This window comes from Aythya fuligula, chromosome 2, assembly GCF_009819795.1.
Source record: "Aythya fuligula isolate bAytFul2 chromosome 2, bAytFul2.pri, whole genome shotgun sequence".
NCBI classification, from domain to species: domain Eukaryota; kingdom Metazoa; phylum Chordata; class Aves; order Anseriformes; family Anatidae; genus Aythya; species Aythya fuligula.
Genome location: NC_045560.1, coordinates 40,023,633 through 40,051,069, shown reverse-complemented (window position 1 = coordinate 40,051,069; position 27,437 = coordinate 40,023,633). Strand labels below are relative to the sequence as shown.

Below are 27,437 nucleotides of genomic sequence, written 5' to 3'. Positions count from 1 at the left end.
TTTCATGTACTATGGGAGCAGATTACTACTCCTTGTATTCCCCACACCAAGAAAGAAAACCTAAATGGTAACACCACTCAAATTCCTGAGATACATGTAGGTGCTCAAGCCACAACCAAAGATCTCAGGTCTGACATGAAGTACATACACATCCTGTTAGAAATGACTGCCACCCATCTTGCAAATAAATACAGGAGAAAAAAAAAGTATCTCAAAATAAACATTCACATATACTGGCACATATAACATGGAAATGAGCACTTTACACTAATTCTCTACATAATGTCAAGATCCAAATACAATCTTACATGCTAAGGAGTCTCACAGCCACTATCAAAATTCCCCTTATGCCAGTATGTGTTGATTTTATGGCTGTAATGAATCAACAAACCAAAAGCAGTAGAGGAATTGGCCTGAACCAGAAAATCCAACTCTTTATCATTCACATTCTGAAATAATTAAGACATACATCAGTAAGATTGTTAGGTAGAAGTACTAATCTTTTAAACTATGTTGGCTGGTCTAATAAAAGATTAAAAACAGTATTTCAGACACATTATTAGCTTTTCTTCCAACCCCTGTCCACCCCAGCCCTACATACAAACACCAGTTACTCCTGTAGAGAGAAACAAATTCAACGCTTATTTGTTTATTCTATTCATTGAAATATTTGCATCTTCAGGAAGTAGAATTTTACCAATAAGTATCTTAAGTATCTTTTTTTTTTTCTTGTAAAGATACAAACAGAGGCTGCTTAATCAATATTTGCGGTAAGCCATTGTAGTAATATTGCAAGACCAACAACTTTTTTAGAAAGAAAAATCTGATTAGTCCAAGCACACCAAACATTTATGTTTCTTTTAAATCCAGTGACTTTTTAAACAATCCTAACAATTTACACCTTTTAAAAGAGAGAAGATCTTACAACCGTGGGAAACGCTGAAAATATTTCTTCTGTCTATGACATAATTCTACCACGTTTTTGAAATTTATGCTGTCGCAAATTCAAAACAGAGAAAACTTAAATAGCATGAAACCTCCTTCAATTTCATGTTTTATGGGTTCCTTTGTTTTTTTGTGCCTTTTGGGAAGTTAGCGAGTGATGGCATTGAACTTCCACTGAGTCAGGGATGATTCCTTTGCTTTACATATAATAATAGGAGCAGTTAATATTTCATTGCATTACTACGAGCCCATGAGACATCAAGAATGGATTGGCAAGTGTAGCTTAAGCCCTAGATCAAAAACCTTCCAATCATCCTCCTAAATCCTAGTCCATTTCCCTTCAATTCTGCAAAGAAATGGGTACAGAGCTTTTTCTTTTTCTCCCTCTGCTCTAGCTTAACAAAAAAAAAAAATCTAATTTCAAATGCCAAGAGCACTGAAATAATCCTAGATCAAGCTTTTCCCGTGATTCAGGAAGCAAGAATAAAACACCTTGCTGCTTCAAGCAATAAAAATTGATCAGATGATACTTTCTATTTTTGTTCAGAAGTCCTAATTGCTTTAGCAAGCATCTAAGATAAAGCGATGTTTCATTCATGATTATCATTATTACACAAACAAGCTGCAACATTAATATGATACTGTCCATCAACTACTCCTCAACAAGTACTCCATGCTTATTCTCCTCCTCTGTGGCATATCCAAACTGAAATTAATATATACACCTTACAATTCTTTTGTTGCAACTTTAATTTACCTTGCATTCATGCTGAGAGCACATTCATAAACAGTTTCTGTAGAGCGGCTGACATGCAATAGCTTGTTCACATGTCACGGCATTCAAAGTTACAATTAAATCACCAGATAACATCCCGGAGAGCCCTGCACTGACAGAGACCTCCGATGCGCAAGTTAGCCTTTGTCTGCATGAGTTATTCCACTGCTCTGGCACTTGTTTCATATCTCCATTGAGTTGTCTTCAGAATCTGGCATAGGAGAGGATGTGCCTCATTTCCTTTGCTGACCACAGAGGGTTCACCGCGAGAGCGTGTGGCCTCTGGCAACATGACATTTTTTGCAGGGTCCTCTCTGGCACTTCTTTCTTTGTGTTTTCTGGCTCAGTAAGTACAGTTATGTCGAGTTATGTCAGCGAGTGAAAAAAGGACTCTAAATTAAAATAATTATACACACACACACACTTTAGATTTAAATTAATGACATTCTGGTCTACTCTATATATTTGGGGGATAGGGGGAGGTGCGTATGTGAAGTCTCTCTGGTAATCAAAGCCCTGAGCTGTACACACAGGACATTTAATCTGCAATGTCAGATCTGATGCTCTTTGTTTGATCTTAAAAGAAGTCATTTGACCTCTGCCTGTCTCCCTCTCTCCATATAAATAAATATATAAATAAATATATTTATAAATATAAATTACTATTACTGTGTTTTCCTTTCACTTTACTAATGGGAAAGAACAAGCATACTTGCCTTCAAGAAATAGTGCAAAGGTTAATTTACCCCTAAATTCAGAAGCATGAGAGTACATTGTGGATTTCAGATATTATTAATTCTTACAGACATATATTTACTGCTGTTCCAAGCCTAGGGGGACTATCTGGTGTTTCCTTCTTGAAACAGTTAAAGTTCTCTAAACCTAAGGGAGAACTGAACATGTTAGAGGATTCCCTGATATAATTCATGGAAGCAGCAGCAAGAAAGGACTAATAACAATTGCCTATTTTACCACATCTACTTTTCTAAAATGCATACTTCTTTATGCATAAAAGTTATGTGAACGAATGCACCATACTGAAGAATGTGTTATGAAGAAATGCAACCACTAGTATAAATTTCAATCTTACAGGAACTGTGACTGAGCATGAAATTTATACAAAGATGGTTAGATTCATGATGAAGGAAGAGAAATACTCATTCTTTCATATTAGATGCATATGTAAATAACAAGGATATTTCATATAAGAAAAAGCACTCCATTTTTCCACCATATTCAACATGCTAAATATAATTCCTTAAATAATTCCTATAATCCCTAATAATTCCTATAATCCCTTAAAACAGTGCTGTGATAAACTTCACTTAGGACAAAAAAAGGGTGAAAAAAAACAGCTCATTTTAATTTGATTTCTAATCAAGTTTAATGCATTACCTAGTTGCTATTTCTATGTAACAAGAAAAGCCTACAACTAAAGTTTTAGAGTTCACAATTCATTGTAAGCACAGATATTTATAAAAAGAAATCCAAGACTGGACACTAAGGTTGACAGATTTTCAACTATCAACTTCAGGAGCCAAGCAAAACAATACATTTATTTGTTGAGCTACTGTGTCAGCCAAGAATGGTTACACTTCTCTCAATCCAAAGGTCAGGCTAAGATTTGCTGCTTAAGAGGTAACAAGATGCCTGCTGTTTTCAAGGACAGCAATTCAATTCCGTGTCTGAACTGTAATTGTGATATGCAGTGAGTTTCTCAATCTTGACATGTTAGGTAAGAAAGGTTGCTATTTAGGGTGATGCCCTCTGGGTGAGGAAAATTGAAGGACCAGCACACTGTACGACATATGCTGTAAGCTATTACACCTGTATAGCAGCTAGCCTTAAAACTATTAACAGAGAAGGGCAGCTTGTGATGGCATTCTGCCTTCTTGATGCCATCTACGGTGATGCTAACAGAAGAAAAACAAAATTGCTGTGACTTAAATACAAATTCGAGCAGTCTCATATATCCTTCATAATAAAATCATTTTGGAAAGCATTAAATTGCTGGTGTAGTACACTCCTGTGCAAGACAAGGTAGCAGCCTATGTTTACACAGCGAAAGAAAGAGCACTACTAAATCTTGACTTATATAAAGTCAATACTACTGGAAATTCTTTGAAAGTAAATCTAATTGACTACATAAACATTCAAATAAAAAGCAGAACAGAATTATTCCAACTACAAGTGCACAAATCTTAATTCTAATCCTACATACACTAGGTAGCATAATGTAATCCAAAACTACTGTGACTACAATTCCATATGCATGCAAAAGCTCTTCAAGTGTGAAAACGTGGCTTCCAAATTCAGGTTAGAACCAAGCCTGTAGTCTGCAAATTAAAGCCCAAAGAAAGATTTTCTCTTAACTTGCTAGCACTCTGTTCTAAATAGAAATTAAGTAATTTTGACAAAAGCCTTAACTATTGTATGCTATTGTATGCTATGTATTGTATTTGGGGTTTTTACTGATTTCAGCAGGGTTGACACTTAACTACGTGAAGATTATTGTCACCTTAGTGTAATGCCATACAAAACCATACATGTAGTTAACAAAGCTAATGAAGGAAAATGCTACTAAGTTTATATGGAGTCTTTTTTCCCCACTAGGAGAGCTGAATTACTGCAATTTGTTTTAATTTTTAAGAAATCACCTTTTTTAAACCTGGCCAAAAACAACATTCCAATTGAAGGAATGTAACCTTATTTCCACAATATTGTTCATTTCTAATGAATAAAAATGAGTGGTATAGAAACTGTCCATATAAAACATCCACATAGGCATAGAATCCTCAATATGTGATAATATATTTTTCCTTCCTTGATGTTACTCCCTTCTTCTTCATCTCTACTTTAATTTCTGATTTTCCTTTCTTCAGGCTTTAGTGATTTTAATTAAAAACCAAACAACAACAAAAACAACAAGTAACACGAAAGCCTGACCAGATTAAGAATGTTTAAGGAAAGGTTTTTGTTATTCCAACACACTCACAAACTACTGAATACTAAAAAAAAAAAAAAAAAAATCAGCTATACAACTATTAAAAAAAAACACAAACCACTATACTACTATAAAGACTACATTGCTGGGATTTGTACACAGCACTATGACAACCAGCGCTCCTAAAAATACATTTTTTTTTCAAAAGTATTATTTATTATATCCTTTTCTATAGAACTCTCATATTTATAAAAATCATCACAGCTTTTAAAATGCAGAATCAAAGGCTTTTCTTCAATATTAGTAAACATGTGAAACTTGCTTTAGAGCCTAACTGGCAAACATACTGATGTCAGCAGCTGGCATAATTAGTTTCAGCAGAACCATAAGCAGATATGATTAAACTTTAAAAGGTTTAAGTAATTTTATCACTGTGAAATGCGTGTTGATAAAAGCTCTAAGCTTTGAAGATACAAAGCTAAGATTAATAGACCAATTTCTGACATATCGTTATTAATTTTTTAATAGGATAGTGTCCACAGGCCCTTGTCAGAATTGCGGCACCATCACATTAGGCATTGTACAAAGTTCAGAATACAGGGACTTTTTACTAAAGATGTTAAAAACTGGATTTTATGACCCTAAAAATCCTGTCTAGTCTAATATTCTTAATATTGTGAAATAACAATAGCAGGAAGCAGACAAAAGAGAAGAAGCCCAGAAACGATAACGACTATGAGGATTAACTACATGAATAACATCGCACTTTGAAGTGAAAGTTGTTTCGTTTTGGTTTTCTTTAGTCACAAAAAGAAACATTGCCAGCTATCCCACAATCAACATGACTAGGTAATCTCCGAACAGCATCATAGTAGGAATGGATCTCAAGAAAGCATCTCACAGGGGAAAAAAAAAAAAAAAAAAAGAGAGGCCTCACAGAGGCTAGCTGTAAGGCAGGTACCTGTGGTAGGAGAGCAGCAGGAGAAAATGCATTTTCCACTACACCAGAAAGACAGAAGAGTTCAGGACAGAGAAGTAAGCAAATGGTAAGGGCCAGACTAAGCCAAGACACAGGCTTGAATCTTGATGAGATGTAGACACATGCTCATACATCGGCATTTATGGCCTCTTCCTACGAGCATGTGTTATAAATTACAGTGACAGGGCCTTGATGTTTCTCCTTTACATGTGGCACAACTCCAATGTTTTTTCTTGCAGTTTACACTGCCTTAAATTAGTGAAAAACAGGATCTGGGAATTCTGCATCAGGACAGTCTGCAGAATTGGTCTCACCAGATTCTTTTAGAAGCGTTTAGCTATGATCACTACACTCCAATTTGAATTCTGCTGCCTGGACTAACACCCGTACGCGTACTGATGGAGCAACACTAAACTGTAAGTTCCCTCTGGCTGGTCCAAGCATGACAGTCATTATCTGGAAATTGACATGATAGTTTAGAATAATTTAAATAGCTATTTCAAAAATCCACCTTTCAAGCAGAAAAGAGACGGAAAAGAAATGGGTATTAAAACAGACCACAGTTTAAAGTAATGAAACCAACATGCATTTGTTGTTCACTCAAATATCTCTGACCTGACCATCTGGGAAAAGGAAATGCAGTACTTTACAGCAATAGGTATTACGGTAGTCCTAACATGCTGAGTTACTGAACTGTCTGAAATGTTTATGGTTAATTAACTGTAAGTTACACTGACAAGTTTCAACATCAGTCATACATACACATACAGAGATATATTTTATAAGGCTACAAAACTGTCTGAGTTTTACTAGCAATAAAAAAATGTCAGCTTTTATCATGCAAGCTACTATTAAAACCATGTGAAAGAGCCAATCTGTCAAAGAAAGGAAAAAAAATATACAGGTCTCATTATCGTGACCAGTCTCAAAAGACTATTACACTGACACAATAATGTTATAATAAAACAATAAGAGAATGAATATACTGAACCTCTACATACATAGATGGCCAGCTAAAAAATGAGAAAGGTAGAGAAACAGAATGCTGTACCTTTTAGCACTAGTTGACAGTTTAGCAGCTGTTTTGCTTGATATTTTGCCCTCTTTTTTCTTGGGTTGAACTTGCTCCCTTTCTTGTTCCTGCTGAACACCTTCACGTTGATCTCCATCAGAGCTGCCTCCACTAGTGCTTGGACTATCATCAACTCTCTGCCCCTCCGTAGACATGGCAGATGCTGCACTAAAAAAAAAAAACACAAATAACAAAAGTTAGCTTTTTCAGAAGAAGCTGTCCAACAATATTTCTTGCACCCCTTGAGGAAATAGTGCACAAGATTTAGGTCTTCATATAGAAATGCGTGCATTTTAGTACTAAGATTACTGAGGTACTGTAGAGTTTTGCCATAAAAATCCTAACAATAATTCAGGAGTTGGTCATTTTAAGTCCCATAACAAATGAATAACAAGCCCATCCTCTCTATATATGAAAGTCATAAGTTATTGTAGTTAAGTAGGAAACATGATTGTGCAAGTATAATACCATTTGTGTAAATGAGATTTTCCAACCCCTCGGCCGTATCATAAGTTAACTTTCTCATCACCACGCCACCAGTCCATAGCCAGCACAGTTGTTAAAAACCAAGAACTATGACTATCTTAAGACTCTTTGCTATCCCATATGAAATAAACCTGTGGGCTCTTTCCAAGTCTATAATGTGGGTTTCCACATTACAAAATCCACATCTTGGCATGCTTGATGGAAACATTCACAGAACCAAAAGGCACTAACACAGATCTGTTTGTGTTTACTGCAACGGTACGCTGCTAGAGTGTAAGCACGCTGGTAGGGGATGCAAGAAGTTTTTTTCTGACAAATTCTGTTCAAGCGGCATGAGACAACAAAGCTGTCAGGGAATACAAGCTACAAGAAATCTCGGTATATTTCCAGAAGTCAAGTTAACACTTTATTTGCACGCTTCTGATACTAGTTAGCTATTTTCATTTCTTCCTTCATTTTAAATAGTCTAACAATATGCCAACAGATGAGGAATTACAAGCCCACTGTTACAGCTGTCATGACTCTTCAAACTGCTCTAATGAAGGGCAGATGTCCATGAAAAACTCCTAGTAAATTAGCATATGTGGTGGCAATGACTGTTAGAAAATTTCACAAAAAAAAAAAACAAAAAAAAAAAACAACACACACTGTCCTTCCTTTAAGGCCACATCCACAGCTTATAGATGTATTTTATCTATCTTCCTCTGTTACAAATGAGCCACCTTGAAAGCACACAGGCCCAAACGTTACTCGCTTACACCCACGCAATCCCCATGTATCTGGGTGGTTTTTCTGATCAAATCTGTCTGAATCAGGAGGTTGCTCTTTCATACACAAAGAGCTTTAAATTGCTGTGAACTTCGACTTGCTTTTCCTTTTACCTATGTACAGACACCATCACAATTAAGAACATAACCATTCACCTTGACGATTATATGTTTTAATATGCTCTCCAGGGAGAATAAAGATTGCAGGCTCAGACTCAGCCACTCTCGCTCAGTGGATTAAACAAAGTTTGTCTCGCTGCACTTATTTATGGAAAGAGGCAGCAAAGGAAAAGTAAAGTAACATCGATGCCAACAGGGTTATGTTAAAAAGGGCACTTTTTTTAAAAAGGCCTAAGTGTTACAGATGCATGTAACAAAATAAATTTGCTCCTGTCCTGCAGAAGCCTTGCCAAAGTCTGATGCTATCAACCAGCACATGGCGTGGAGGGGAAGAACTAATCTTTTCAGGCATTATTCACACAGCTCAATCCAACTAGCTTCAGGAGGAATTAAGGGTTTTTTGGTCTAATTGATGAAGCTAAACAGAAAGGAAAGCCTGAACGTCTGAAACATTCAAAATGTTTAGACGCTAGTGATGGATATTGTACAAGCTTTCCCCTCATCAGCTTACGCTACATTTGGATTTCATTTTTTGAAATAATATTTTTGAAGTATATTTTCATGTATTAATTTTTAATAAAAACACAACAGCCAGCCTGATGCATGAGATAACTGAAATAATGGCGGGTTTGATTCCTAACACGAAAATTAAAAAATTGTTCATTCTTAGCAGAACAAGTTTCCGTATGGTACAGCTATGACATATTAATGCAATTCACGTATGTACACAGGTTAATGTCTAGATATTTAGATCCTGCTTGTCAGATGTTAAGATAAAAGAAACAGAAGATTTAGAGGTAATAAAACACAGAAGTACCTTACTCTGACGAGTCAAGATACGCACTTAATATCTATAATGCAATTTCAATAGTAGATACCAGTCTTCTACAGCTAAGACCATATTTAGCTTCTATAGCTAAAACACAATCTGGTCTCTTTTAATAAAGCTTTTGATGGCCTTCATTTACTTTAGATTTTAGTTCTGATCTTTGCTTAATACGTTTAATTTTAAAGAGAAAATTCCCTCCATGACGTACATATGCTTTAACACTGCAGGCCAGAAAGTTAAAAGCATTTTTAATGAAGCCTATATGCATAGGACATCTGCTGAGAATAATCTCGGCTATAAATATTACTATTATCCCAAAACAACTGTATCACTTCATAAGTTCAGGTTACTATCCAGCAGACAAACACTGTAACAGTAGCCCAGAGCATATAATTACTGTAACATGTAATGCCAGCATTTACAGCAAGAAAATGCTTAAATCTGTCACTCGATGTCTGGCTAGTTTCTTATTCCCTCCACCCCCTTCTCCTCTCTCTGTTCCCCTTTCCTGACACCCAGACAACTCTGGCCGTGCCCTCTCCTCCCGATATCTGCAGTTTTAGCAATAACGCACAGCTCCAGGGATGCTCAGCAAAGTGCCTTTTAAAGGGCCCCAAGTCAGAAACCTCAAACGCGGTCATACTGAAGAGACAAACGCAGGTACGAATAAGAAAACTGGGGGGGGGAATAAATAAATCAAGCGAGCAACGAGGGCATCAGGAAAACATTTCACTGCCATGAAGCCAGGCGGAGAAATGTGAGGCGCTGCTTGAAGCCGTGGAGTAGGGGTAGGGGGCGAGGGGCTGCGGGGTGCCGGGAGGGGCTGCGGGGATCGGGACCCCCCGGACCCCCCCCCCCCAAATCCCAGGGGCGGGCGGAGGGGGCTGCGAGGTCAGCACCCCGCGGGATGATTCAGCACAGCCGGGGGTTACAAGCGCTGCCTCGACGGCAAATCGCGAGCCGTGGAGGTCCCAAGGAGCCGGCCCCTGTCATATTTAGCCGCGGGGACCGTCCCTTCCCTGCCCTGCCGGGCAAGCGGAGGGAAAAGAGCCGGAGGGCAAGGAAAGGTCCCGCGGGCGGCCGAGCTGGCGATGCTGCCTTCCCAAGGCGCCCCTAATTTTCTAGGAGCGGAGACAAATTGGGCACTCCGGGGTCCGCGGCGAGCAGCAGCAGCAGCCGCCTTCCTCCATCTCCAGTAGGAAGCGCAAAGGAGCGGGGGGGGGAGCGCGGGGGCAACCCGGCCCCGTGGCCCTCCCCCCCCCCCCGGGCCCCGTACACGCGTGGGGGGGACACCCCCGGTGCTCCCCGCACCTCTGCCGGGGCAGGGCAGGGAGAGGAGCGGGGGGGAGGAGGAGGAGGAGACTGCGAGAGGAAGGCGGCGGGGGCACGGGAGGGGGTTGGGCGAACGGGGCTCCTGGGGGGGGTAAGAGGGGGAAGGGAGGAGAGGGGGGGACTTGGGGGGTTAGAGAGGGGTGTCGGGGGGCAGCGGGGTCAAGGGAGAGTTGTTGGAGGGGGTGCGAGGGGAGGGGGGGCGGGGAGCGATGGAGGCTGGAGCCATGGGATGGATGGGGCCGGATGGGGGGGGCAGCGCTGGGAAAAGGGGTGACAGGGAGGGGGGGCAGCGCTCGGGGGGTGCGAGGAAAAGGGGAGACGGGGGATGAAGGTGGGGACCGAGGGTCGCCAGTAAACGGATGAGGAGGGGAGGGGAGAGTTGGGGGGGGGGGGGGGGGGAGGGAAGGATGAGGGGGGAGCAGGACCGGGGCGGGATGGGGGGGGGCTGCTACCTGCGGGCGAGCGCGGGTCGCTCTCGCTGCTGCGGGGCTGCGGGACGATCCGTGGCCGGGCGAGGGGCTGGGAAGGGGGCAGCGGCCGGTCACTGAGTCATGAGCCCGCTCTGCCCTGCCCTGCCCTGCCCTGCCCTACCCCGGCTGCCCGCCGCTCGCCTCCCTTTCTTCTCTCTGTCCCCCCTCCCGGAGCCGCGGCGGCGGCGGCCGCTGTTGTGCTGCTGCTGCTGCTGCTGCTCCCGCCGCCGCTCCTGCCCCCGCTGCCCGGAGAGAAGTGAAGCCGCCGCCGCCGAGGACGCGCGCGCGCGCGCCCCCGACGCCGACGCCTCCGCCGCGCGCGCCCCCGGGAGCTCGCTCCCTCTCCCTCTCCCTCTCTCTCTCTCCGCCCCCCTCCCTCCGCGTGGGGGGGGGCGGAGGGAGCGAGGGAGGCAGGGAGCGCGCGCGCGCGCCCCCGCCAGCCAATTAGCCCGGGCGCTCAAGGGAGGGGCGCGCGGGAGCGCGCTTTGGGATAGGGGGTGGGGGAAGGGGGTGCGCGCTCCCGCTGGGGCGGGGGAAGGGGAAGGGGAAGGGGAAAGGGAAAGGGAAAGGGGGGGGGGGGAAGAGCCGTCCGCGGGAGCGCGCGTTAAAGGGAAGCCCGGGGCCGGGGCGGGGTCAGCGGGGACGGGGAGGAAGGAGCCGGGGGGGGTCGGGGGAGCAGGGTCGGCACGGCTCGGCCACGGGGCAGGGGGGGGCGACATCCGCGGGGCCAACTTTGTTCGCCCATCTTTCCCCTTTGTCCGCCCCCGGCCCCCCCAGCGGCGGCCCTTCCTCCGCGGGACCCCCCCACGGTGCCCGAACCCCCCGCGGGGCCGGGCCCGGGGCTCCCAAGGGGGCTGCGGGGGTCTGGGGGCGGCGGCCAGGTGAGGGGAGGTCGGGGCAGAGCTCGCCGCCTGCCCCCCGAGCGGCTCCCCCGGGGCAGGCAGAGCCCCCGGGGCTGTCAGGGAGCCGGCTCCGCTGGCCTAGCCGAGGGAGAGCCTTGGGCCGCCGCCGCTGCTTCGCTCCGGGCATAGCGAGCGAGCGGAGCTCACCTGTGCTCTGTCAACTTTTACTTCATCGAGACCTGTGTCGGCCAACACGCCGGCCACGGGTGGAGGAGTCAAAATATTTCCCCCTTTTTGACGGCGAAAGGGAGTTTACGAACGCCTTCTTGCCATCCCGCATGCAAAAGGAAAAAGTTTCTCCCTGCTTGAGCTGCAGGGCATTATACTTTTTCTGACTCATGGTTACGGTGTAGGTGGAGTCCGGGCTCCCAAACATACAGAAATTGAGAACTTGAAGCGCTGCCGAGACGTTTAAGGATTAGGAGCTTTATTGGCACCCGGCTCTCATGCTATATCCGGACAGCAGAAGTGATTTTTGCAGTTTCTCTGTACATAAAATTAATCTTGCTCTTTGTTGATAAATTGTTTTGAAATAACTTGCTTTATTGTCTCTTCCTGTTTCATTGTTAAATAATCCCAGTGACGTTTTCACCTAAACTTAAAAACGCCGCAGTCAGCTCGTTCTACCCATTTCATGTGTATTTACAGTATATTTCCCTGCTTCTAATGAGCCCCTAATGTCATCGAGGTGGGTTTCCATCAGTGGACACGTGTTGACTTCTACAAGCCCTAATAACTAAGTACTCAACAGAATACAATGCATAAAAATATTTTAAACAATGCAGATCTTCTGCAAGCAGTGCTTCTTATCATGCTGGAAGGCTGCTGGCTGCATTGCATGCTCTTGACATCACGATTCCCTTTTCTAAAATCATTTAAAGCGTGCCTTTTTCTTTCAGGCACTCCAAAACAGACCTCCTGAAAGCCATCCAGGAAGCTATGAAATACACTTCTCAATGAGTCTCCAGCCACGTTTCCTTAATATTGCTTAAAGATACCTTAAAGGAGGCATACATTTGCCTGTTAGAATAGCCCTCCTGTTGAAACTTCTCAGCCCGTGTCAGGACTTCACTTTGGTGACAGTTCGGTGTGCTTCATTATCTCTCTTCTTTTCTGCTAGAATCCACAGGAAGCACAGAGGGAGGAGAGCCGTGAATAGCCTAATTCAGACAGGGGCAGGATGGGGCCAGACCATGTCCCAGAATCTGGGTCACAAATTCCCCGTGCCAAAAAAATCAAGGGAGTGCTGAAGTGTTCCAGCACCAAATGAAGGGTTTGAGTCATTGAGAGTCAGGCCCTGATTTTTCTTTTGGTGAATAACCTCTGGCCCAAAGCCCTAGACGGTAGCTTAAATTAAGGGCAACCAAACGAGGGAGAAGGCTTGTCCTGCTTCATGACCAGGACATGCACGCTGAGGTGTGCTGTGTGATTTTAGAAATGAAGGTTTTGAAGGAGCCCTGCCTACGCAGCGGTAAAGTGAAGAGGGCAGGGTAGTAAACAGATCCCATATTTATCGTTTTGACCTTTTGAAATAATGCATTTGGCCCTCAGATGTTAAAGGTTGTACCACGCTGTGTTATTTAAAATTCTCTGGAAGGGGCTGTTGTCAGTTTAGATCACACAAGGTGAAAACCTGGCCCTCTTGAAGTTGGATGCAATACTCCAGTGTTTCACCCATGCTGGAGGGTTACACTTTTTTTTTTTTTTTTTTTTTTTTTTTTTCCCCTGCTCAGCTTTGTGTGGTTTCTAGCAGCTGACACTATTTACAATACTGGACACATCCAAACCAACCTTTACTCACGCAGAAGCTTACAGCTTCCTCAGAGAAGCACACCAGGGTTCAGCTCACCCAGCACAGATAGTCACGCTGTCAGACCGTTACAGCTAAGGACACTTTTGTTAAGGCCTCTTGATTTAGAGTGTCTGCTATGAGGACAGATACATCAATCAAAATTCATGAAGTTGGAGAAACCTGAGCCAAGTTTCCATTTAAGAGTGTTTAATCTGAGGATGTATTGGATCAATTTAGATTTTTAGACATATTTAGCTGTACTGAGATCTCATCTCTGGCAAGTTTCACCCATCTTTATTCAGTTAAAAAAACATGGAAATTAAATGATGAATTATTGTTAGATGTCAAATTAAGAAATAGAAAAATGCAACTTTGAGGTTTCGTCTGCATTTATGAATTATTGTCCATTCACATTTAAAATGGGAAATCCTTTTAATAGTGCTATTTAAGCTGGTAAATGTACATCATGATCAAGTTATAACTGGTAAAAAAATTGCGTGCTTGGCCAATGAAATTGAAGGGATTTTTTTTTCTTTTTTCTTTTTTGAGTTAGAGAAAGACCAGGAAGTATCTCAACTCTGATAGTGCTGAAAATATAACAGCACCTCTCAGCATCTGACTTTCAAAACTTTAATGTTTTATATTAAAGAGTGAGATTGAAGGTATTCAATTATCCATGGAGTGTCCTGTTGTTCTGTCAGTTTCTTTCAGCCAAATCATGATGAGCTAGATCATTTCATCCATCTGAACCATTGTCAGCAGAGGATTGGAGCAATGAGGATGACAGTGCCTTTTTCATTCTTTACCTTATTTCACTGTCAGCTCTGCAGGAGCTATCCCAGCTTGTGTCACCCTCTCCCTATTTATTCCCTGCTGCTTAATGTATTTGATGCATCTTGGGCCCCACAGCAGATAGTGGGCAGCTTTCTGCAGCAGGCCATCCCTCCTGCCCTTCATCCTGAGTTGAGGGGGAAATACAGAATGGCATGTCTTTACAGTAGCTTTATGCCGTTAAGGGATTTCTCTTCCATAGCTGGCTTTCTTTGTCCTATTGTGATGGCACAAAGCCACAAGGACAGTCCAGAGGACCTGGCCTGTTCTCTGTTCTTTTTACTCTCCCTGATAATTTTTCCTCCTATTTGTAGTTAGCTTATTTTCACAGCGCATCTTTTTTTATTATTTTTTTTTTTCTATGATCCTGCTTTGCTTTTGTCACTACTTGGCCAAATGCCACACCGTATGTTGGTAAATGTAAACTGAAATTCAGAGTTACCCTGATCTCCGAAGCCTTCTGAAGCTGTGTCTGAAGAAATAGTGTTTGAGTGATTCAGAGATGGGGATTCTTCATGTTCATTTTGTTTTACAGCTATCTTCATGTAGAATGAAGTGGAGTAGCAAGGACAGATTTTTGGAAGGTATCTGCAGCAGAAATTTTATTAGATTTTTCAGTTAATTGCATATGTCCTCATCCTTGAAAAAATGACACCCTGTGTCATAGAAAACATGATTGAATCCTGAACACCAGGTAAGCCTATTATTCATATACTGCCTTGACAGAAATCTGTTTAAAGTATTTTCATGGCATTCTGAAGTAAAACGATTGTGTGGGCACAGAGACAAGTTATTACTAGCCTTCTTTATTTGCTCTACAATAGTGTAAACTCACAAATTATTAGAATTTATTCACCTTAATCTTTTCAAGCCATTAAATATGAAAAGAGTTGTAAGTTGTGATGCAAACAATTTAAGATCTCTTTCACTCCGTGTTCACCTAAAAAAAAAAAAAGAATTTGCAGCTCCTCCTCCTCCCCTTTGCTCAGAAGCTGAACAGCTCCCACTGTCATTCAGCTGGAACCAGAAGAAACAACTGGGACAATAACCATGCAGCATCAGAGATCCTCATGGCTCTCAGGTGCATCACTATCCAGGATTGTAAAGAATAAAGTTAAAACATATTAGGGATAGGGGGGAAGGAGATGTACTAACTTGCTTCCATGTCCTTATTGAAAGTCTGGATTTTTCTTTAAGACAGGGCATAAATCACTGCTTAGTGTCCAGAATGGAAGTTTGTGCTCGTTTAGTGCCCAATTTATAGATAATTGCACAGGATAATTCTCTGATAGTTTCTAGACAGAAGTTGTTAACAACTGATTCCTAGACTAAGCCACTGCTTTAAAAATCTCATCTTGTACGTACTGAAGGGAAAAATCTTTATTTCCAAAGCTACTGTAATGCAGTGACCTGTAACTGGAAAAATTCCCCACATTGCCCATGTTAATTCATCACCATATGGGGGACAGAATGTTGAAAAGTGATGATAGGTTAGAAAAGAAAATTGTGGGTTTTTTTTAGGTGTTATTTCTGCACCCTCTTCAGCGCCTCCACATTCCTCTTATTTCCTTTTGGTTTCATAGCATCTTAATTCACAGGATCAGAAGCTGCTTATCTGGTTAAAAATGGGTAAAATCTCTTGTGGTTCTGTAGGGAAAGTTACATCTTTACACAGAAAGAGAAGCCGTGGGCACTCCTGTTCCCTTTCAATAAAGTTAAGGTTCCAGGAGAATGTGGGCTAATATCCTCTATGGTTAATGCATGATTAATACATGCTTAAGGAGTAGGCTAGCGCAGTCACCACGGCAAACGAAACTCCATATAGCAAGCTCGTTCAATCCTTTCAATATGATTGACCAAATGTATTTCAGAAACCCAAGGGACCACAATCAGTCTGAAGCAGATTGTCTGCCTTGTACAGAGTGGAAATTACCCACATGTTCTCTGCAGGGGATTCCCCCACTGAAATGGAAGTCCCCTGCAGCAGTAAGTCAGACTAGTCATGTTTTGCACTTCTTTCCTAAAGATCCTGGCCAGACAGCCTGCTTTGGGCTGTACTTGGAAGGAATAAAAGGGAATGTCAGCAGTATGATGAGCCTAAATCATCCCTTCTGGTTTATGGCACCTTATACACAACTAATGCCAATAAACTAGCTAACCAGTGGCTAAGTACAAGGAAAAATGGAGGAAGAAAGAAGTATCTTTTGTCTCATCCTCAGTGGTTACAATTGCAGGGAGTAAAAGATAGATTTTGCCTATAGGCAGATAGATCCTGACAAACTTCTGTCTGCTCTTCCGTAAGCTTCTCCTGCAGACCATCAGGGAGCAGGAAACAGAACAGCTAGTGCTACTCTTCCTCACTGACTTGCAAGGAAGTAGGCAAGCAGTGAAAGCAGCAACTTCGGGGAGAGACAGGCACTCTTAATCACACTGGGACTGTTCCCAGGGCTGCAGATGAAGTCATGGGGAAGCAGTGGGGAGGACACAGGTGAAGCATGCACTTCATTTTAAAAAGCTTCAAGGCACAACACAGGTGTGCATCTAGTTGCTAAGCAAGCAGACTTTTTCCTGTACTGCAGTTTTAAGCAGAGCAAGCAGATGTTTGGACATTGCTGGACTCAGCTCATCTCAGCTATACAGACATAACTCAAACTTTTTCTGTTAGTTGAGGCTTGGACAGATATGAGGCAATCATTGAGCATGAGTCTAAATCTGGATGCTTGACTAAGACCTGAAATAAAAAGAGGGATTACATATTTCAGATAGGATCCAGCAAAAAGTTTTGATAAGATATTGCAATGTTTCTGCAGGCCACATGAATATAATAGGTGGTATCTGGGAAAATAAAAGTACCTAGTTTTAATAGTTTAATAGTTTAGTGGAAAGTAATTAGATAATTCAACCTACAGTTTCTATTTGAAATTCTTCTTTGTCTTGATTCCCTGTTTTAGGCAAGGTTCTTTGAACTGGAATCTAAGGCATTGTTGAGGACTAGGCCCACAAAGACAATTTGGGATCCTGGGTGCAATTTCTAATTATTAAAACTCTATTGGCTAATGAAATTCACAGTTCTCAGTTAGGACTATATGTTTCAAGTGAAATACAGCAGAAGAATACAGGTATTAATACAATGGAGGTCCACAAATACTTGGCTGAGTAGGGAGCAGGTTAACCTAGTCATTAGGAAGTGGCAAGGAGACAGATAACAGCAGCACAGTATCTTCCAAAAATATAGGTACCTATATCTGGTAGGGGCCTCTAGTTAGGGGGTTCCTACATCCATCTCCTGGAATTAAATGAGCAGAAGACTCTTGCCCATTCAATCTTCTGATGATGGAGGCATCACTGAGAATGTGGAGAATGGAGATTTAATTCTGTCTGCTGACTGAAAGGACAAAACCAAACCATTTCTAACTCCCAGAAGTGTGTCTCAACCACTATGGCATTTTGGTGCCTGGCTTATTTGTTCTTTCTCATTGCAACTCTTCTTATCTCTAAAAAAATATCTACGTCTATGCTGGATTGGAACTGCAAACGTGAGAGGCCTAACAAACAGGCTAAAAGTCATTCTGTATCTTTTGATCTTTCACTCTTTTAATATTTAATGACCCCATTCAAAATGGAACAGCATTAGCAAGAGAGATTAAGAAGTCCCCCATCCCCTTTCCATGCCATGGCCTGTTTTCAAGGCAGCAACCTGAGATAACGTGTCCCTTCAGGAAAACAGGCAATTTGTGCCCATGTCTCTGACATCTTTGGTGAAAAGTCTAACTGCTTCCCATTTCAATAGCATTTATGCTTGTTCTTTCATGCGGGTGCGAATGATTGCTCTATGAGGCCAATATTGGTAAGTGGGATAGAAAAATCATAATCAAGCTTAAAAATAGGTGTTAAATTGCTTTGTGCCATCAAAATTTGGGGTTCCACTCACAAGATCAAAGACATCACTTAAAAGCAGAAAATACCACAAGGCACCATTATCTGGAAAAATAAATTGAAGTAATAAAATACATGTTACTGATTCACACATGCTATGAGACTGTGCACTAATGCAGTATTGGGATTTTCAAGCGCCCAGTTCAGACCGAGTAAGCCCCAAAGACCTGGTATTCCAGGTGAATCACCAGTCTCAATGAAGGCACCTTTGTCTAAATGTTATTGCAGTGCTGTGTGTCAGGACACTTCCATGGCTGGCTGCTCCCTGGGGCCCAGGGCAGCATGGAGCCAAGGGTTCCCCATGGGGTTTATGGGGCCTGGCAGGCAGGCCCGTCCCACAGCCCCAGCCAGGAGTAGGGCAGCTGGGGGCACCAGGGCAGCACCAGCACGTGTCACCTTCCTGGGGCATGGACACACTGAGGCCAGGCCATGGGCCTTTGGGTGGGTCTGCCTAGGTGGTGGGGGCTATGGCCTGGCCTGGCAGACCTACCCTGCTGTGGCCTCGCTGGAGCAGGGGCAGACAGCCTCAGCCCTGACATGGGGTCCTGGGCCTGGGCGGGGGATCTACTCCTAGATCTACTTCCCACCCTGGGATAGGGGAACCCTAGGGAGAGCAGGGTCAGTCAGGCCTGGTGGTGCCTTGAGGGCCCCAACAGTGTGTTGGCTAAAATAGCTTTCAACAACCGTATTTTTTTCACTTTGACTGTGAGCACCCAAGGAGTATAATTCTGAATCTCACCACTTCTAAATATGTTAATTTTAGTTGTCATGTATTTATGCATAGAGAAATCCTGATTTTTAGATAAGAACTATTATCTTGAAAAAAAAATGTGCTGTTTGGGAAAAGCAGAAATCAGTCACTCCCAGGAATGCCCACTAATTCAGCTAGATGATTATTATATTCCACAATCAGCCAGTCAGGGTTTATTATTCCTTTGAGACAATAGAAGATATAATTTGGTTTTGGAAGAGTTTCAGCAATAGTTTTTCACTCTTGTGAGCCTTCAGCTTGGATTGCTCTGTTGTACCGGACCAGAGCTCCCTATTGCGGGGGACACCAGCTAAATGGCTTGCAGTGCTACGTCTCCTGTGAGGTGAATGCCACAGAAGCTCTGAGCTTCACAGCTGCCTCGGCATCTGCTCACAGAGCCCACAAATTTGAAACAATGGACCAGAAATTGGCTGGCAATTTAAATATAATGGTCTGGCCATTACTGGCAATTAAGAATCCATTGATGAAAGCACAGAAGGTAGGACAGACGTGAAACACACACGGATTTCTTCTCACCTAGGCAGGCCAGGATAGGCCTAGAAACAGATACACATTTTCTTCATGTAGGCCTGCTTCAAACTCCTTTGAAATCAGTGGAAACATTTCCATTGACATTAATGGACTTTGGATCAAATCCTAATTGCCACTATAAAACCTTTTTATTGATACCATACATTATTGGCCATGTATGTATTTTAATAAAGCAGTCCTGAATGTACTATAGGGAATGTGCTCCTTAAAATGGATGTCTTTTTAGAAACAGTACCAAGGGTAAGCCCTCTGACAGGAGAATTTAGTTTATTTCTGAAGGAAGGCTTAAAGCACTATTTCATTTTGTAGGGAAAACAGAGAACTGTGCAGAAGTCTGTGGTTTTTTGGGGTGGGGAGAACCTCTCATAAACATTTTCTTTATTCTGATTCATAACAGTTCATTCCCTCAAGTATGATTTTGGTCTAAAACTCCAAAATGCAAACCAAAAGTGACTAAGAAGTATCAAAGCTTGGGTGATCTGGTTTCATGTACTTTACATAGTTTGGTCATCAAACCAGATCTATAGGCAAGTTTGCTCAGAACTGTATCTAGATTCAGTCAAAAGCTCATGAATGTCATAGTAAGCCTTTTTATAAAAATGGGCTAAGTTTAAAATTTGCACTGAAACCCTAAACCAGCCTAGTTTCATGTGGTTTCAGTTTTTGTTATGAATGGTCTTTTCTGGTAAACCTTGGGATGTAAAGTCAGGAGAGCAAAGATTACTTGTGTGACTACAAAAACTGAGTAGCTTTTCCTTAGTTTCCCTTTCATAAAATATTCATAATAGCCACATTTGGATTTCAAAAAGCTCACCCTCCCACCCCCCCCCAATATTTGTATAGAATTATGAGTTCTTCAGTTCGAGATACAAAATATTAATATTGCTCTTGAAAGCACCAGTGAATACTTTCATTTTCCACAGCATAGCTATAAAGGTAAACTGTGATACCATTTTTTCACTCCTGAAATAGAAGAAAACTTACATCTGAGATTGCAGATGGCAGCTGTATTCTTGATAACAACACTAATGTACAGTTTTAAAAATTATATGGGAAGACAGAGATGCTAAGTAAGCTACAAATGATGATTATCACAGTTTCAGACTGAGCTGTAACTTTCTGTTTGGTTGTTATTTTTTGTGGTCTTCTCCACAGGGAACTCCCCATAAACACATTGACACACACCTAATGGCAGTTTAAAATGCAGTGGCCCATGAATTTTAATTAATGCCCCCAACCCAGCTGCCTTCCAGATGCATCTGCCCTATGGCAGGGGTGGCTGAACGGCTTGTGAATCAGCTCCTGAACCTTACAGTTTAGCATAAACCAAAATCAATGTTGGTTTACCTTAATAGGCCAAGCTGTAAGCTGTGGTGGTTCAGAGCTGATTCATGAGCTGCTCAGCCCACCCTGTTAGGAGGTGGCAACCTCCAGGAGTAGTCTGGTAACCTCTGTGAGGACTCCTTGAGAAGAGCAGTCTCCACTTCAACCCCTTCAATTTAATTTGTCACAAGCTGTAGATCTTGCATTATCGTATTCTTTTAGGTGGGATTCAAGATTAGGACCTGTGTTCCCTGCTGCTCATAGCAAAGATTTATAGCTGTGTGCCCCAATGTATTATCCCAGGGGCCTCAGCATCTGGCCTTGAATATCAGGGACAAAGATGGAATTAATCAACAACCGACCAACCTTACTACTTACTGATGACAAAAGTATTGCAGAAAAGATGTATTTCAAAACAATAACCAGTCTACAAACTTGTTTTGCTGGCTACATACTGCCCTTCTGCATGAGTGCCTGGCAGGTACCATGTACAGGTACGTCAGCTTTGTTCTTAGTGTTAAGGACACTTACTTCGGTGTTCCTAATGAAACCTATTGCAGTTTTCTTTTTCTTGCAGTCTTTCATAACAATCCTATAGTTTTTAAAATATCCCAGATTCCAAACCTCACATCTGTCACAGTTTATCTTCTAATGTCACACAGAGCCTCATGGTACCAAGAAAATGTACTCTGGGAAGGCTTGTGACTCAGTAGGACTTTCCTCTTCTTTTACTCACAGTCTCTTTTAGATTTTTCAGGGACACAAAGCCCCAGGTTGCCTGTTGTTTGCTTCAGAGGACTCTTCATATAGCTACCCCAATAGCAAAGCCACAGCCCTGTCTCATTCCCCTGTGCTTCCTTCTGAGGCTTTATTTTTTGAGAGCAGGGATTGCTTTCATAGCTGGCCTTCTGCAGGCAATATGACTGTTACAGGAACTCCATGTAAAACCTGTTTTGCACATGATGTTGCTTTAAAAGGTTGCTAGCCAAGGCAAAATGTATCTATGCACGAATAAAGTATTTTATCCCTTCTATCCCTTCAACGAACAGATGATACTGTATTATAAATTTGACTTGTCTGTCAGATTATGGCCTTACTCATTTATTTATTTAGTAGCAAACAGATTTTCACATCTGGAATGATGTTCTCTTTCATTAACCTTGAGAAAACTCATGGATCTGAGCATTTCAAGCTTTAAAAAAATACAAAACTGAAAACTAAAAACTAAACTAAACTAAAATAAAATAAAAAAGCTCCTACAGATAGTGAAAAAGAGTTGCACTAGGAAGCAAAAGGCTATTGTGAATAATAAGAGCATCTCATACTCCTTCTGTTTGAATAAGCCTCCCATTGTCCTTTTACACATTTTTGTACCTTTGCCTTTGCTTTCATTTCATTTTTATTTTTTTTTTTTTCAGTTTCTTTACCTGCTACTTTTTCCCCTGTTTTACTCTGAATATGGCCTTTTTACCTGAACTGCTTGCTATTTTGCTTCCTCCCTGCTTCCCTTCCCCTTTCCAGCTACTCTCTATTTTTCACTGTTGTCTTTTTGCATGTTTTTTTTTTTTTTCTTGACTTTGTCCCTGGATGATCTTCCCTCCTCCAGTCCAATCTGTTGTGCATATTTTCCTTCCACGTGATAATGCAAGTAAGTGCCTTAGTCCCTCACTTCACAAACTAACTCACAGATCATTGGTTGACAATGAATTGGGAGACTGTTAATCGGAGAGAACTGTTATCTTCTAGGCATTGACTATCTAAACTACCTTCAAAGGCAAAGCACAAAGCAGGTACCTATCTAGTGTTTTTTCCTGTATGACTGTATCAGTTGTTATAACATCATGAGGTGACATGCAGTTGTAAGTAAGAGCAGATATTTATTCCCCTGCATGAGTTCTGCTATGATACCATCCACAGTGAAAGTCAGAGTTCCTCGAAATCCAAGGCAGTAGTTGAAATCACACCCTCTCTCTATTGGGATGTATCATAATCTAGTGTTATAGGGCCTCCAACCTCTCAAAATATGGCATTTATGACCAGGTAGTCTTCCTTTTTAGTCTGAAGGTCTCGTGATGGCCTTGGTTTATGCTTTTAACATATCTGGAAGCCTATAGAAGGGGTTCTAATGTACACTAGTAGCAGTCTCACTGATGATTTCAGAAGTGGAAAACATTTCTAGATTTATATCAACTCCCAAAGTTATTAGAGGTACTGTAAGATGGAGAGCTGAATTAAGACAGGAATAGTAATATCAGAAGAAGGTATTTTTTTGTAATTAATTATATCATTGGATTGTATGGGTAGTGGACTTGACATCAATTATACATTAGATCTGAGCTAGGTAGATGTGAAGGCACTGTCTTACAGTTTCCCTGGGCACTGCCCAAGACAAGAAGTGTCTTTACTCCCTTCAATACTGGTCAGCAAACCAAACAACTCAGCTGTATTAGAGCACTCAAAATAAGGAGGTGACTTGTCTCTCTGTCTTTTCCTCTACTGCTCTTTGAGTAATACCTATGTTTTCTGCCATGACCCAGGCTGTAATTTTACATCTGTGCACAAATGCTTTGGTCCAAGGCACCATTTAAGTGCTGAACTTAGATGCTTTGCTAAATCAGTGTTACTGGGGAGGAAGATATTGACAAATACCGAAAAGGAGTTTCCTTTAACTTCATGTCATAATAAAGTGATTTCTTAAAGTCAGTTTACATGCAGAATAAAAACATCCTGTTTGATTAAACACAAAGCATCCACCGTATTTTCAGAATTAGTGTTTTGAAATATTCTTTAATTAAATTTCAGTGAGACTCAGAGAAAACATGGGTCAAGAGGAGAATTGTTTGAACAAGCTAGCCCTACATATCTTATTGCTAATTGATTTATCACCTCTTTCAACACACTTTCAGGGGGGAATTCTTTCTGTTTGGTTAAATGCATATTTTAAGGTTTAGAAACAAGATATAAAAACAAAGGGCAAATAACTCATTTCAAGCTGAAATAGACTGGTTTTGGAAATGTGATATTATGGCAAGCTTTAACCATACTTGATTCAGCTGGGTAGTATGCCATTCCTTGGGGAATACTTCAAAGAATGACGCAGAGCAGCAGCAACTGGGAGGATACAGACAATTCACACAGGCTGCATGCTTTCACACCCTTGTCTCAGATCAGCAATCCCAGATGGTGATCACCCAGAAGAATCTCAATCTTTTTATAGTCAATATTCTGCAGTCACAAAGTGATTTAACACATCAACTCTGTAAACTGAGATGGCATTGACATTACCTTCAGTAGGCTGAACACTCTCCTACATCCACTTACTGAAGGAAATTAGTGTGATCACTCAGGAACAGTTCATACCTCTGTAATTAGCAGTAGTACAAATTGGGTAGAAGGGCATGTTCTTAAATACTTTTGCTGGAGGGATCTGGGCTGGGAAGGTAATACAGAACTCAACATCAGCAAGATTAGAAGAATGTAACAAGAGATGACACCAGTATAAACCCAGATTAATTTATGTGACTCTATGAAATACATGTCATCATAATTAACACCAGGATGGTACTCAGTAAAAATAAATGCCGAGTGATCTTGGCATCTCCTCAGACAGAATAAGCATTCAGCTTCACCTCCTGTGGGCATCAGTTACCAATATTTGTTCTTTCACATAAGCTAAGCCTTAGTTTTTTTGCCCCTTACTCATCTCAACTCTCTTGAGAACATATAAAGGCATCAGAAATAGCTGTAAACTGGTGTCTGGTATGATTGTTTTGTGAGGTCAGTTATGGAAGTGATAAGAATAGAAAGGGTATGAATACAAAAAAGCTATTTTTTCTTATTTTCAGTCCCTTTTCTACAGAGAAACAATTTGACAATTTATTTATTTATTTATTTAATTATTTATTACTCTTAACTGCTACCCTATTCAACTGGTCCATCGTGGATTTGGTCAGCTATATTACTGTGCAACCTGATTCCAGATTATTTTCTACCCTAGTAGAAATAGGGTTTGTCCACACCGTATAGTGGGTGATGTTCATCTGGCCTGGGCAATCCTAGTTGCACAGAGACTCTATCTATCTCCAAGCTAAAACGCTCCTTGGCAGAAGCCGCAGTGCACAGCACCATGCTGATGTGAATCTGCTCCTCCCAAATGTAGCCCAAGTGTAGCTGCCTCCACCTCCAACGTCTTTGCACCACCCTCCACTGTGTCTGCTTTCACTGAGAGGTCTCTGAAGCACAATGGTTCCTGATAATGCAATGCACATTTTGAACAGACTATTAATTGAAAACAAATCTGATTATCAAAGAAGGCTGTTACTAAAACACGAGAGTTTTCACCTCAAAAATAAATAAATAAATTCTCTGCAGGTCTCCAGTCCTTCTAGAATGCCTCTCCATTCCATATTCTGTCATTTAAAAATAATTCTACAGTAAAAATACATTTTCTCTAATAACTCGTAACCTTTTTATAAACCAACTCAATTTAAAATTCTATTTTAATCACTTTTTCACAGCAAAGAGGAGATATTAAACCATGTAATTCGTATTCATGACAGCAGCCATCATTGCACCCAGACAATGCTAGGAAAATTTTGTGAGACGGAGATAGGCAAATCAATTATAATGAAACTTTTGTTTACTGAATTCTTCTTTTTGAATTTTAAATGTCTGGGAATATATCACACATGTTTAAACTATTTCGGAATGATTTAAAATTATTTGTGAGACTCATCAAAAAATAACTTTTGTTTGAAATTTGAACTTTTGGGATTACATTAAGTTGTCTGCTCTGTCCCTTTGTGAAGTGCAAAAGGGGAGATTTTGGCTAGAAGTATGCAGTGTTTACAGAAGGACAACAAGAAAGAAATTTTAACAAATGTCGTAAGTATTGTTTTGTTCCAACTCTAAGATGCTTTGGAGCTGGAAAATTACAAGCATTAGAAAGAGCAGCAAGGAAAACAGAAGTCATTTCCAACTTTCCACAAGGTACTTATTATTATGGCTGCTAGATGCTGCATTATTTAGACCTCTGTTCTCCTCTTGGGTGCTCACATTGGATTTGCTTTATTCCACCCATACACATAATGGTGGAATTGTCAGAGCTCCTATTTGTATATTATGGAAGTTAATTTTGCTGTTTAAAACAGAAATGTCAAATCAGCTAGGCCACGTATAGTTGCAGCAGGGAATCCTGAACTGCTTGGATGGCTTATTTAATCCCATCCTTTCTTTTTCTGTTCAAGGGACTGTATTCACTTGCATGTTCTGGAAGGAAAGAAAGTTAAAGACATAGATATAAAAGATACTGGGCCAAATCAGATATCTTTACTTACTCAATAGTTGGACAAACACACTTTGCCAGTAGTCAAGATTAGAAGATCTGGCCCATAACAATACTCACAATAATAGACAGTATTTTGTTCTTGGCAGAGCACCAAATCTAATTTGCTCTGAATTTACAGGACAGGAAAAAAAAAAAAAAAAGAAAGAAAGAAAGAGGAACAGAAAACAAAACCACAGAGAAGTGCTCTACCACCCATTTGTTACAGCAGGGTATTGAGTGGGGAATTGCCGATCTTGACGGCAGCGAAAGGACCAGGAGAGGAACGCTATGCTCTGCCAGTGCTGGGGCTGGTGACGGCAGCGGGTCAGTCTCCTGAGGACAGCCAGCCAGCACAGCAAACAGCCTTTGTTTTACTTTTTCTCCCTCTTCTGGCACATTAGCTTCAGCAGACAGATTTAAATGTTAACAAAGTGCTCATCTTTACACGTGTTTTCCACCTCTCCCTCAGAGCTAAACAACAATAACCAGGACCCCTTGCTGCCTTGGCTTGCATGCTGAGGGCCGCGGGGCTGTAGCACCAGTGACTTCATATCAAGAGTGCTTTCAAAAGCCATGCAGTGGGAAAAGGGGGATGTGACACTGTGGGACTGCAATAGTTCCTTATATCCAGGGCTCACAGGCAGGCAAGAAGGGCTCTGTGCTCGGTACAAAAGCTCAAGAAGCCAAAGTTGGTATAATGCCCCTGAAAAGCTGCCCAGCTCTCCACGGGGAGGCCCAGGAAGCTACTGTTCATTGAAGCAGTAATAATTTGCACAGAGTAGCCTGTGCACCTAGATCTCTCTGAATACCAGGGGAGCAGGGGCTGAATGCTGGCATAAAACTCATGGGACCAAGTGAGGTTGCATGCTCTGTATATATCAACGTGCCTGATGCCTGAAGAGAGTGATGTGGAGCGCCTTCATTCCTTTATTTTGAATGACTCCAAAGTGCTACTTTTTAAGGCAGATGTCTAGCTTCTGAAAATGCCTGCAGGAGCTCAGCCCGCAGGCAGGATGCAGCAGATCAGCTGCTCCTAGGCAGGCGATGGCTTCAGCTCCTGCTAAACTCCTGCAGGCAGTGCAGAGCAGCCTGGTTTGGCAGTCACCGTGCAAGTCCAGAGCCACATGGCTATTGAAGCACCATCACTTCACTTTGCTTCCTCTAAAAACAAAGTAAAACATAAAACATAGAATTCAACCACATTTCACTATATTTATGTCAGCATCATTGATTCAAAAATGTGGCACACCACCCTTTTGCTGTTATGCTTTTTATGATTGTGCACATGCATTTTTAAGGCAAGAC

General features: G+C 41.7%; 1 protein-coding gene across 1 annotated transcript in view; it reads right to left on the bottom strand.

Annotated features, from left to right (window-relative positions):
* Positions 1–10,853, bottom strand: part of LOC116485802 (ubiquitin-conjugating enzyme E2 E2) — a 210,595-nt gene extending 199,742 nt beyond the window's left edge. Inside the window, exons 1-2 of the mRNA XM_032181444.1 lie at positions 10,702–10,853; positions 6,695–6,883 (exon numbers count right to left, since the gene is read on the bottom strand). Of these exons, the coding sequence (XP_032037335.1) occupies positions 6,695–6,870 (176 nt within the window). The 5' untranslated portion in view covers positions 6,871–6,883; positions 10,702–10,853. The remainder of the gene's footprint in view (positions 1–6,694; positions 6,884–10,701) is intronic.
* Between the last annotated feature and the right edge of the window lie 16,584 nt (positions 10,854–27,437).